The sequence below is a fragment of the Myotis myotis genome, unplaced genomic scaffold, assembly GCF_014108235.1.
Source record: "Myotis myotis isolate mMyoMyo1 unplaced genomic scaffold, mMyoMyo1.p scaffold_m19_p_19, whole genome shotgun sequence".
Taxonomy (NCBI): domain Eukaryota; kingdom Metazoa; phylum Chordata; class Mammalia; order Chiroptera; family Vespertilionidae; genus Myotis; species Myotis myotis.
In genome coordinates, this window is record NW_023416323.1 from 10,153,372 (window position 1) to 10,166,299 (window position 12,928).

At 44.3% G+C, this 12,928-nt stretch overlaps 1 protein-coding gene and 1 pseudogene across 3 annotated transcripts in view; one reads left to right on the plus strand and one right to left on the minus strand.

Moving 5' to 3' along the window:
* The window catches only part of ZNF565 (zinc finger protein 565), a 69,724-nt gene that overhangs the window by 35,875 nt on the left and 20,921 nt on the right, over nt 1-12,928 (plus strand). For all 3 annotated transcript variants that reach the window (XM_036345452.1, XM_036345451.1, XM_036345450.1), the window contains exons 2-4: nt 5,825-5,896; nt 10,635-10,761; nt 12,486-12,581. In XM_036345452.1, coding sequence (XP_036201345.1) covers nt 5,888-5,896; nt 10,635-10,761; nt 12,486-12,581 — 232 coding nt within the window. In that variant the 5' untranslated portion in view covers nt 5,825-5,887. The remainder of the gene's footprint in view (nt 1-5,824; nt 5,897-10,634; nt 10,762-12,485; nt 12,582-12,928) is intronic.
* Nucleotides 2,314-2,971, minus strand: LOC118674734 (annotated as a pseudogene).

Consider the following 12,928-nt stretch of genomic DNA (forward strand, 5'->3'; position numbering starts at 1 on the left):
TCATTTTAAGTGTAAATCAGATTATGTCATTCCTTGGATTAAAAACATTTCAGTAGCTTCCTGTTTTACTCAAGAGTAAAAACCTAAATTCTTACAATGACACAGAGCCCCATGTGATCCAGATTCCAGCTACTTCTCTGACCCAGATGAGCCTCTGACCCTCTTTCTCTCATATACTTCATTGCAGCCACTCTAGTCTCCTCTGTTGATCAAAGAAAGCCTGCTCCTGCCTTGAGCCTTTGCGATTGTTGTCCCCTTGCTAGGAATGTACCTCCTGTAGATATCTGCATTGCTCACTCACTTCATTCTTATATATCACTTTCTCAATAAAAAGTCTCGGGCTACCCTCCATTGCCCCCAAATTCCCTATCCCCTTCTTTATTTTTCTCCATAAAACTTTGGCCACCTGGCATATAAAAAAAAAAAAACAGTATAGCCCTAGCCGGTTTGGCTTGGTGGATAGAGCACAGGCCTGCGGACTGAAGGGTCCCAGGTTAGATTCCGGTCAAGGGCACATGCTCGATCCCCAGTGGGGGGCGTGCAGGAGGCAGCCGATCAATGATTCTCTCTCATCATTGATGTTTCTATCTCTCTTTCCCTCTTCCTTCCTCTCTGAAATCAATAAAAATATTTTTTTTTTTAAAAAAAAACAGTATATTTGCTACTTCCTCTTTCCATTAGAATGTAAAAGATTTACTGAGACAGTAAATCTCACATTTATTATCTTCCTCACAGACAAGAAAATGCCAATTGAAGTAGGAATTTAGTAAATAAGAGAGAATTCCTGATTTCTTTTTCTCTCTGCTGGCATGTCCAATTAGATGCCAGAGCCTGTTAATTTTACTTCTTTTTTTTAATATGTTTTTATTGATTTTAGAGAAAGAAACATCGAACATCTATTGGTTGCCTCCCATTTCCCCCCCACAAGAGTCTGAACCCAAAACCTGGGCATGTGCCCTGACCAAGAAACGAACCAGCTACCTTTTGGTGGTGCACAAGACAACATTCAACCAACTGAGCCACACTGGACAGGACTGGATTTTACTTCTTCTCTATACCTGAATGTATCCCCTTCCTTCTTGTTTCCACTAACTATCCTAGGGCAGATCCTTAGTTTGCTTGGGAAAGTACAAGCACCTTTCAGTTGATATTCCTAACTTCAGTTTTACTCCTCTCCAATAAAATAATCTGGTCATATTGGCCTTATCACTTCCTTCTTTAAATTCTTCAGTGGTCTTCTACTTATTAATTAATGAAAACCAAACTTTTATATATTCAGTCAGTGTTCATTGGTCACCTATAGCCTTCAGACACCGTGGCAAGTGCCAGTCACAGTGATGATGAGACCTGGTCCTTGCTCTTATAGTTCTTTTATTTCATTCATACACTTTCATTTTCCAACCCCTAAATGTCATCTCCAGCACTGTCATCCTCTAAGTCAGCAGTTCTCAAACTGTGGGTTGCAACCCCTTTGGCCATCGAACGACCCTTTCACAGGGTCGCCTAAGACCATCCTGCATATCAGATATTACATTACGATTCATAACAGTAGCAACATTACAGTTACGAAGTAGCAACGAAAATAATTTTATGGTTGGGTCACAACATGAGGAACTATATTTAACACTAGAAAGACTGAAATTTAGTATATACCTATATTGCCCAAAAGCAGTCAAAATGACTGCATTGTGAAAGAATAACTAATGTGTAAAGAAATTTGTTTAAAATTAATTTTTAATATTTTGTATAGTATTGCCGAACCGGTTTGGCTCAGTGGATAGAGCGTCAGCCTGCGGACTCAAGGGTCCCGGGTTCGATTCCGGTCAGGGGCATGTGCCTTGGTTGCGGGCACGTCCCCGGTGGGGGGCGTGCAGGAGGCAGCTGATCGATGTTTCTCTCTCATCGATGTTTCTAGCTCTCTATCCCTCTCCCTTCTTCTCTGTGAAAATTCAATAAAATATATAAAAAAAAAATTTTGTATAGTATTTACAGTTATATAACAAGGTATTAGTAAATATTAACAAAAAAATGTACCTCACTTGGAAAAAAAATAATTTATGCATTATTATTTGTACATTTAGTGCAAATGAAAGTGGAAATCTTTTTATGTGTACATCTTCCGCAAACATACATTTGACGTTTTTCACATATATTATTTGTTTTGTTGTTGTGGCAAAGTCGTACTTGACAAATTTTGCGTTTCTTAGAATGGGTTGCATTTGATGATGTTGCAGTTGATCTTTGTGGGTCTTCATGTTCTGATGAATTTCTCTGTCTTGCAGCTCTGTATTCGGTGGAAAGCTGTTCTGCTAATTAAAACAAGAACTCTTTTCGTTGTATTTGTATTCCTGTCGTTTCTTTGTAAAGGATCCAAGCATTTATAGCAGCCAAATCTAAAATATTGAAAAATATTTGGAGGGGCCATCTACGAGAACTAGCTTTACTGTGTATTTTCTGGCCATTTGATCCGCCATATCAACTCCAAATTTTGTGCTGTTATAAAATTGAATAGATTCCGGTAACATTTTTTTATTACTCTTATCAATTTTCACAAATTTATGCCTAGAACTTAGAACAGCTACTCTTTATTTGGTTTGCTTTTATACATTGTAAGAACACAATTCTCTGATTTGTATAGCAGAGTGGAAAAACGAGGCATGTTATCCTTCGTTTGTTTGGCTGCTTTGGGTAGTTCTCTTTTGTTTCCTCTAATAGTTCCAACTAGAGTTGTTTGTTTGGCCAATAATTTTGTCACGAGTGACATGCTAGTGAAAAAGTTATCGGTCGTGACATTTCTTCCACAGCCTGTATATGGCTCGACAAGTTTCAGAACAACGTGTTCACTGAGAAGCATTGACGATGGTTGCTGTTCATCTTTCCCCAAATAAGGAAAACCATTCAAAACATATTTGCTACTAACATCTGATGCAAGCCAGAATTTGATGCCAAATTTGTTGGGTTTATTAGGCATATACTGTGTAAATCTGCACCTGGCTTTTGACGGAAATAATTGCTCGTCAACTGTTATATTTTGCCCTGGTTGATAGCAAGCTTGACTCTTTTCAATGAACTTGTCCCATACTTCCGAAACCAAGGCAAACTCACTTGTTTGTAGGTGCCTACTTCTTTCGGTTCTTCTGTCAAAAAGAATAAATCGTAGGATTTGCTTGAACTTTTCTCTGGCCATAGTTTTCCTGAAGAATTCGGGACCCCACTTTGCTGACCATAAATAACTGAGTTTTAAATTTTTTGCCTCGTAGGCTCCACGAGCATATAAAATCCCAATAAATGCACGTATTTCCGGTAATGTTGTTGTCCAATCGTTCCTCAAAATTCGGCGGCCTTCTTCTTCTGTGCACTTCTTTATATGTTTGATAATATAGTTATCTATTATCAACAAGAATGCACTGATAAGATTATCTGCCATAATGTTCCTTTTTGCGTAGCCTGTTGGCCCTTTCACACCCTTGAAAATACAAGTACATGGTAACCTTCCAGGAATACCACCTTCGTCAAATTTTGACCACACAGTACCATCGGCAGCTGTTTCGGTCTCCTGAACGGTGTGTTCAGTTTCTTCATCAGAGTCTGAACTACTTAGCACCCTACACCTTTTCCTGGGCATATTGATGGCACTTTCCTTTTCATCATTGGTGATCGACTCTTCATCGCTATCTTCAGTGTCAGATGTTTCACTTTGAATATAATCCACTTCATTTTCAGATGATACTTCAGAATTTGCTGCATCTGATTTTATATCGGAGCACTCTTCACTTATGTTCATTAGCTTTTCCAGTAACTCCCTTCTCTTCGACATTTCTTTCATGAATTTAGGGAGCAAAAGAAATACAATAAACAACCTATTAGAACAAGTATCACTGCATAAAGATTCGAATACCAAGTACTAGTTTACCTTATTGAGCAACTGCAACTTATCAAGTATCGACAATTTATCATGTACTTGTATGTTATCATGTGACGGTAATCGAAAAAAAATGAAAACTGTTATTTCAATACAGAGCTGAACTGGTCATATAAGAAATTTACTCAATTCAATAATAAGAGTCATTTGATTATTTGAAATTTACCAAGCAGTCAAAATGACTGCTTTTGCTTTTGGGCAATATAGGTATAACACATATATTATACCGGAAATGAAGGAGGGGGAGGTAACTACAATTATTAATAAACGCACTTATATGTTGTACAAAAAGTCACAAAATTCTAAGACATTGTGTCCTTATATACATAATTGTTTTTCTAATTGAAATTAAAAAGCAGTCAAAATGACTTCCTTGGGCAATCTAGTGTTAAAGGGCCAGAAGGTTGAGAACCACTGCCTAAGTTCTAGAGCTAATTGAATTTAAATTTGGATTAAATTAAGTAAAAATTTTAGTTATCCAGTCATATTAGCTACATGGGGCTAATGGCTACATTATTGACAATACAGATTTCCATCATCATAGAAAGTTTGTTGGACAGCACACACTGATCTAGACCTTTTCCAAACTATATACGTCATTCCAAATGCTCCTCAAACACACCATATAGTTGGTCCACCGTTTTGCCACTGCTTTTTACTCTGCTCAGAATGCTCTTCTGTGCCTTTCCTGACTATTAAAATTTCTGATTTTTAGATCCCAAATCATGTTCTGTATCTTACAGGAAATTTTCCTCGACACCACCCCCATTGGTTACATTAGTCTTCCTCCTGACACCCTCACCATGCTTCTTGCCCCTCTAATTAAAACCAACCTTGCTACCTTCCTTAAAACCCCTGAGATCTCATTACCTGGGGGTACAGGCCATTCTCCATAGAACTTCTGCCGTGCTAACTGCTAGTCAGTGAGGAAGCCATGTTCTGCAGGAAAGCAATAGGGAGGGTTTAAATGGAAAATAAGAAGTGCTGGGCCAAAAGGCTGCTACAAATTGAGTTGCCACTCAGGTTAGCTTGTAAGATGCCTGTATTACTGTGGTTTTCTTGCTCCTGTCCAGTGAGTCCAGCTGGGACTGGAGGCTTTGACGAAGTCTCTGGTGGTATGGTCAGCATGGTACCCTTTTGGACTTAGAAAGAGAAAGTAAACCAGGGAAGTACCCAAGAGATTTTGCCTGTAGAGACCACAGAAGCTGGAAGACATTGTCTAAGAATGTCTTTTTTCACAAGATGGTACTGTCCTCAGCCTTAGAGGGTAAAGTGGGTATGAATTATGATCCTCCTTGCTGCAGCTGCAAAGGAAGATCTGCTTGGTACAGGTGGGGAGCTATCTAGGGTATAGACCAGTGATGGCGAACCTATGACACGCATGTCAGAGGTGACATGCGAACTCATTTTTTTGGTTGATTTTTCTTTGTTAAATGGCACTTAAATATATAAAATAAATATCAAAAATATAAGTCTTTGTTTTACTATGGTTGCAAATATAAAAAAATTTCTATATGTGACACAGCACCAGAGTTAAGTTAGGGTTTTTCAAAATGCTGACACACCAAGCTCAAAAGGTTCGCCATCACTGGTATAGACTATCAGAAACAAGATAGGGGACTGTTCAGGCCAGAATCCCTTCTGCTGAGGTGCATGGGTTCTGTGTCAGTGATGGAGCATATCTGCATGAAACCATCTTTTGGTTTCCCTAGGGTTTAAGGAGGGGCTGGGTTTTGTTAACTCTGTAGTTCTTTGCATTAGTGTTGTGTGGGAAGACCCAGGGAGAGCAGGGGAAGCAGAGCAGGAACACTGGAAGTTCAGTTGTTTTTCAGCTCATCTATTTAGGATTACTGAAGCAAGCTTAATTTATGAGATTTGCTCCATCTTCCTCTGCTTTTTCAGGACTCTACTAGTCCAAGAGAAGAACCTAGAGAAATCTGATTAGATCGGGTAGTTCTAAAAGCGATGGCCCAGGTAAGTTGAAATTCCCTCTATCCATTTTCGTTTTTTTGTGGGTTTTTGTTGTTGTTGTTAATCCTCACTCAAGGATGTTTTTTCATTTTTAGGGAGAGTAGAAGAGAGAGGGAAAAACAGAAAAACATTGATGTAAGAAAAACACATCAATTGGTTGCCTCCTGCATGCACCCTGACCAGGGCCCAAGTCAGGGAGGAGCCTGCAACCGAGGTACATGCCTTGACTGGAATTGAAACTGGGACCCTTTGGTCCGCAGGCCTATGCTCTATCCACTGAGCCAAACTGGCTAGGGCAGAGCCTCTCATTAACAGGAGCCAAAGATCAGATAGCTTTGATCTTTTTTATTAAACTGGGTAGTTTCCTTTTTTTCTACTTTTAAATGTCACCCCCTCTTTAAAGTCATAAAATATTTCACACTATCAAAACTTCTTCATTTTTGCAAGGTGATTTATGAGAGATGAGTAACTGTAAAATGGTTCATTTTGAGGTTGAACAATATGTGTTGGTTATGGGCCACATTTATGTGACTAAGATATAGCCTCTGTCAGCTTTTTAAAAAAAATCTATTCTTATTAATTTCAGAGAGGGAGGAAGAGGGAGAGAGAGAAATATCAATGATGAGAATCACTCATTGGCTGCCTCCTGCATATCCCCCACTAGGGATCGAGCCCACAACCCAGGCATATGGCCTGACCCAGAATCAAACTGAGACTTCCTAGTTCATAGGTCGGTTCTCAACTACTGAGCCATGCTGGTGTGGCTCCATCAGCTCTCTTATTTCGGGACCAAGGAAAAGTAGACAGTGAAAGATGATAACTATTCACAGTATATAAGTAACTGTGAAGATTTCACAAATCTCATTTAAGCTAAATGCCCTCAAAATAGTGGAATGATTATATCTTATCTATACTAATAAAATTGTAATATGCAAATTAACCATCATTCCATGACAAATATGGAGGTGCCTATAGCCACAAAGATGGCAGCACCAGCAGAGGCTCTTCACAGAGCCGGCCTGAGTGGGCAGGACACTTGGCTTCCTTCATCACCCCGGCGACAAAGGAAGCCAAGCCTCACGCATGCCCGGCTGGCCACTGAGGGCCAGCCTCTGGGCGACAGCCACAGAGCCAACCCGAGCAGGCAGGAGGCTTGACTTCTTTTGCGCGGGAGGCTTGGCTTTCTTCGTTGTCCCGGCAACAAAGGAAGCCAAGCCTCCCGCACGCCCCAGCCAGCCGCTGAGGCGTGGAGCTGCCAGGCCTGTGGGCAGCGTGCGAGGAGCCTCTGGGCGGGGGAGGCAGGCCAGCGGAGGGCGGCCTGTACTCCCCACATGGCGGCTGCGGCAGCTGTGAGCACACCAAGTGGAGCCTACAGGCCGACCTGAAGTAGCTCCTGCAAGCCATCAGCACCGCTGAGGAGTGGCTGTGCAAGTCCTGCCTCCTGGTCTAGAAGGTGCAAGATTGCACGGACAGCCACTATGGCGGGCCAGATTGATGTCCTCCTGGCTGCACCACGGGGGGGAGGGGGGGATTTGCGGATCATTGCAGCTGCAGGCCTCTGGTGCACGCATCCTCTCCTCCCCCACTGGCATGCGAATGTCCCCCAGCGCGCTGTCACCTACGCAAGCCTACAACAGTCCCGGACCATTGCGCATACAAGTCCCACTCCGCCACACTTCCATCAACCCCAGCATGCCTGTGTCGCCCAGAGGACGTGCGCACGTCCCCTCCAGCACGCTCACGTCCTTTGGAGAGTGTCTGGGTGTTCTGGGTGCTGGGGTGGGCACCTGTGAGATGACAGTGAGAGGGCGGAGTGGTGACGCCCTTTTCCCGCAGGAGGCCAATGCAGTGACGAGATCACCTCCATGGAGCTAAAGCAGGTGCTGAGGCAGGAGCAAGTGCAGACAGGCACACCTGGTGAGCGCGGGTGGCTCTCGCTGAGGTGCCTTCAGTCAGCATTCAAGATCAGGAGCCCAGAGGAGGCAAGAAGTTCCATTCTCTCAGTGAAATGGTGGGATAGTCAGGGCGACTGCAGAGGAGGAATGTGCACTTTGGGTGCCAGCACCCATGAGTGAAGGCTACCCTTACTGAGCCTTGCTCTTATGGGGCCTAGCGCACTCCTGCTGGGCAGCGGGTGACAGGACGTGCTTTTCCGAATTAATGAGAGAAAACATTGATTCTCCCGCTGCCCGCGAAGGTGGAAAGTGGAGTGGGGAGACATGCGGGAGTGAGCGAGGTTCCCTGTCTGGGGGTTCCAAATCCGCCATTGGTTCCTTTCACCGCTGACTAGAGATATACAGGGTGTCCCCCCAAAATGTATACACACTTTGAACACCTACTAATTCCAATGGGTTTAAGCATGAAAAGAAAGAAACAACAATGGAGCTGTCATCTGTTAAAAGTGCAGGCACAAACCGGCAGTCGGACATTCCCCAAGGGGTCCCGGATTAGAGAAGGTGCTGGCCGGACTGAGGGGTCCCTCTCTTCCCCCCCGCCCCCCATGCACGAGTTTCATGCACCGGGCCTCTAGTAAGATATAAAGTACAATATTATATAGCAAATAAAATCCCTGTGTTAATTATAAAATTTGCCATAACCAAAAATTGTTAATGATGTCTGGCAAAAAGAAGCAGTGGGAATACTGCTGTCATTTTCAGCAGTATATTTTTTGTTGTATGGGACTGCCCTAGGTACAAAGCCCAGATAACTCAGGACACTTATCATTCCTGATGCCAGCCAGCACTAATGTCAGTAGCATACTGCTCCCCTCCCAGCCCAATCTCCCCCATTATGACAACTAGACCACCCTCTGCATGGTCCCAAGTGCATTCTGAAGAGGAAGGTAAAATCTGTGTTGAGATCCAAAGACTATGATCCTGAGTCTTCAGGACAGATTTAAAACTTCTATAAATGCTATATTTTAAGATAGAGATTTATAAGACATTTTTTATCTCAAGGAAGAAAAATGGTAAAAAGGAATGCATTTTTAAAGACATTATTATTTGCAAGGCCCATGTTTGCTGTGTGTTTTGTATATGTTATTTTGTTTATTTATAAGACCCCATTTAGCTAGATTTTGCTCATTGACCTTGTGGACAATAGAAGAGAGTCTGGCTATATGAAGGAGATCTTTCTTATCTGTAGCCACCAGAATATTCAAAAGCATGTAAGCCTTTAGTCATATAAATTTGCTTCTTGTACTTCCTTAATGGCACAGGCATTCAGCCTTAGCTTGCTTGCTTGATCACCTCCTTCCTGCAACACCCTTTTTATCTTAAAGACATTTTCCTGGATGGATCAGATTGTTAAAACCTGAACCTACTCATCAATTTTAACCTTACTAAAATTGGGACAACTAGTCATAATGTGCCTCCTATTGAGACATACAGAAAGTACACAGTACCACCTCTAACATATTCATGCCCCCTCAAAAAATATGTCAATTAGGCCTCCAGATCTAACAACATTTCACAGAAAATATGGAAGTAGAACATGTTAAACTACATGATGAAGGTGCAGTTGGTTAAATCCAAAGTATGGGAAATTCTACGGATTCAGATGTTTCTTTAATAAATAGATAGTGACCTGGCTCGTTTGGCTCAATGTATAGAGCGTCAGCCTGCAGGCTGAAGAGTCCCAGGTTTGATTCCAGTCAAGGGCATGTACCTCGGTTGTAGGCTCAATCCCAGGATCCCCGGCCCTCTTTGGGGCTCGTGGGAGGCAACCAATCGATGTGTTTCTCTCTGTCTCTCCCCCTGCCTTCCACTCTTCTAAAAATCAATGGAAAAATATCCTCAGGTGAGGATTAACAATAAGTAAATAAATAAAGCAATAAAGATTATAAAGGCCTTTGGGGCCTGTTAGAGATTTGAGAAACTTTAGGAAACCTATAGCAAAACACAATTTTTGAATCCTGATTTGAGTAAACCAACAGCAAATTACTTTTGAGAAAGTTGGGGCAATTTGAAACTTGATCTGGTTATTAGAAAATTATTGTTGCCCTAACTGGTTTCGGTCAGTGGATAGAGCATGGGCCTGAAGATCAAAGAAAATTATTATTAACTAGAGGCCCATTGCAGGAAGATTCCTGCAAAAATAGGGCTTCCTCAGGCCTATTCCTGTAAGAATAGGGCTTCCTGAGGCCGGAGCAAAGCATTGGAGAAGGGAGCTCCCTTCTCCGCCACCTCGCTCCCTCCCATCTCCGCTGCCTGGCTTCCTCCCATCTCCGCTGCTATCCCGCCCAGCCACCCCGGGTCGCACACAGGAGGCACGGATGGCAGCGCGGCAGGCGGCAGATGGTGCTGTCCCACCCTGCCTTCAGTATGCAAATTAACGGCCATCTTTGTTGGGTTAATTTGCATACTCTTCTGATTGGCTGGTGTGTGTAGCGGAGGTGCAGTCAATTAGCATCTTTGTCTTTTATTAGTGTGGATGTTACTAAGTGTGATAATGTTATTCTGGTTATGCTTTTAAAAAAACCTAGTCTGTTAGATACTAAAGTTTTTGTGGGTGAAATACTATGATGTTGGGTATGTGGAATTTGCCTCAAAATACACCAGGGGTAGAAAATGAAAGGGAAAAGATGAAACAAGATTTGCAAACTCTTGTTAATTGTTCAAACAGAGGGATGGATTTATGGGGTCATTATACTATTCTCTATACTTTTGTGTAATTTTGAAAATGTTTGTAATAAATGAAAAAATTAAGAAGTCCTTTCATTTACTAGTAATGCATGTTTCAGGGATTGGTGACATTCAGGGATGTGGAAATAGAGTTCTCTCAGGAAGAATGGAAGTATCTGGAACCTGCCCAGAGGGACTTGTACAGGGATGTGACTTTGGAGAACTTTGGTAACTTGGTCTCACTAGGTAAGGATATCTATATATATAAAAGCCTAAGCGACCATTGCAACCGAACGGACGACCAAACGGGCTGCGTGGGGCAACCAGGCCGGCAGGGGGGGCAGTTGGGGGCGACCAGGCTGGGGGGGGGGGAGTTAGGGGCAACCAGGCCAGTGGGGGAGGGGCAGTTATGGGTGACAAGGCCAGCAAGGGGGGCAGTTGGGGGTGACTAGGCCAGCAGGGTGGGCAGTAGGGGCAGTCAGGCTGGCAGGCAGGTGAGCAGTTAGGAGCCAGTGGTCCCGGAATGTGAGATGGATGTCCGCCGAGGGGTCCCAGATTGGAGAGAGTGCAGGCTTGGCTGAGGGGAACCCCCCCCACCACCCTGTGCACGAATTTTTTGCACCGGGCCTCTAGTCCTATATAATAAAAGCCTAATATGCTAAATGTCTGGTCGACTGATAGGCTGTTCAACCAATCAAAGTGTAATGTGGTAATGATATGCTAAGGCCACTCAACTGCTCACTTTGACGTGCATTGACCACCAGAATACAGACAGTCGACTGGTCGACCAGTCGCTATGGCGTACACTGATCACCAGGGGGCAAATGCTCTGACCAGTAGGTTAACTTGCTGCTGGACTCGGGCCAATCGGGACTGGGTGAGATGGGCCGGACATGCCCTGAAGCCCTCCCACGGTCCCTCCCCAGCTGGCCAACGTCCTGCGTCTCTCCCTGGCCCAGATCGTGCATTGGTGGGGTCCCTCAGCCTGGCCTTCACCCTCTTGCAATCCAGGACCCCTCAGGGGGTGTCAGAGAGCCGATTTCGGCCCAATTCCACAGGGGGAGCACTGCTCAGCCAGAAGCCGGGCTCAAGGCTGGCGAGCACAGCTGCCAGGATGCCTCTCCCACCTCTGCAGCAGCGCTAAGGATGTCCTACTGACAGCTTAGGCTTAAGCCATCAGTAGGACATCCCCCAAGGGCTCCTGGACTGCAAGAGGGCACAGGCCGGGCTGAGGGACCACCCCCCCTGAGTGCACGAATTTCGTGCACTGGGCCTCTAGTTGTGTAATAACTACACAAGGCAAACAGAAACAAGGCTCCCAGGAACTGCAACAGTAGGAGGCTGTTACCACCCCTGGCCAGAAGGGGTAAAGGGAGGAAACACTGCCACTGGAAGATTGTGAGAGGTAAAATCATGGAGAAGGGCCTGGCTAGCAGCAACTAAAGCTACTTCCACAACTCTTGGGTCAAAGAAGGGAGGGAGAGGGATAAGAAATACCCTGAAGTCTGTCTCCTCCTGCCTGCTGATCTCCTACTGATGCTTTCCATCTGCCAAAACCAGTGAAAAATGATAGGGCCACTATAATACAGTCCTTTACACGTAAGCTGTCCAGGACACAGAGCAGGGTCAGAAATGGCAAAGAATAGACTGGAGGGGGGACAGAGAATAAGCACCATAATTATCAATTCCAAATACTTCAACTAGCCTTCTGGAATTTCTAGTTTCTTCGGGGTGAATATCTAGGGACACTTACAAGTTTCCAGCTGAATTTCTGCTCTCTGTTTCAAAGGAATTGTTTTGTGCTTTGTGGAAATGGAATTGGACAGTTTCATTGGCACCTCCATCTTCCCATCCTTTGGACAACCTTCACACCTTCCTTTATGTAATTGCCTCTCTTTCTTGGTGATGAAGAGACTAGGTTTGAATTTTGGAACAGCATGATCATTCCCCATTTCTTTTCCTATAAACAGGACTTTCCATTTCTAAGCCTGATATCATCTCCTTATTGGAGCGAGGGAAAGAACCCTGGATGATTGCAAATGATATAAGAGGACCAAGGTGCACAGGTGAGCAAAGGTTAATCCAGTGGGGGAGGTCATCTATATATATAAAAGCCCAGCGAACGGAACGGTGGAACCACCAGAACAACTGATGGCTATGACATGCACTGCAGCAGCCAACCAGCCTGATCCAGCCCCCAATAGGCCCCCAACAACCCAATCAAGGGTGTGGCCGGCCGGCCAACCGCCTGCAGCACCTCCCCATCCAGCCCCACCCCCGATCGGGCATGGGGCCGGCCAACCAACTTCCCGCAGCCTCTCCTGCCCCACTGGCCTGGCCTGATGGGCCCCCATCAAAGCGGGCTGGCTGGACTTCACCTGTGTATGAATTTGTGCACCAGGCCTCTAGTCCT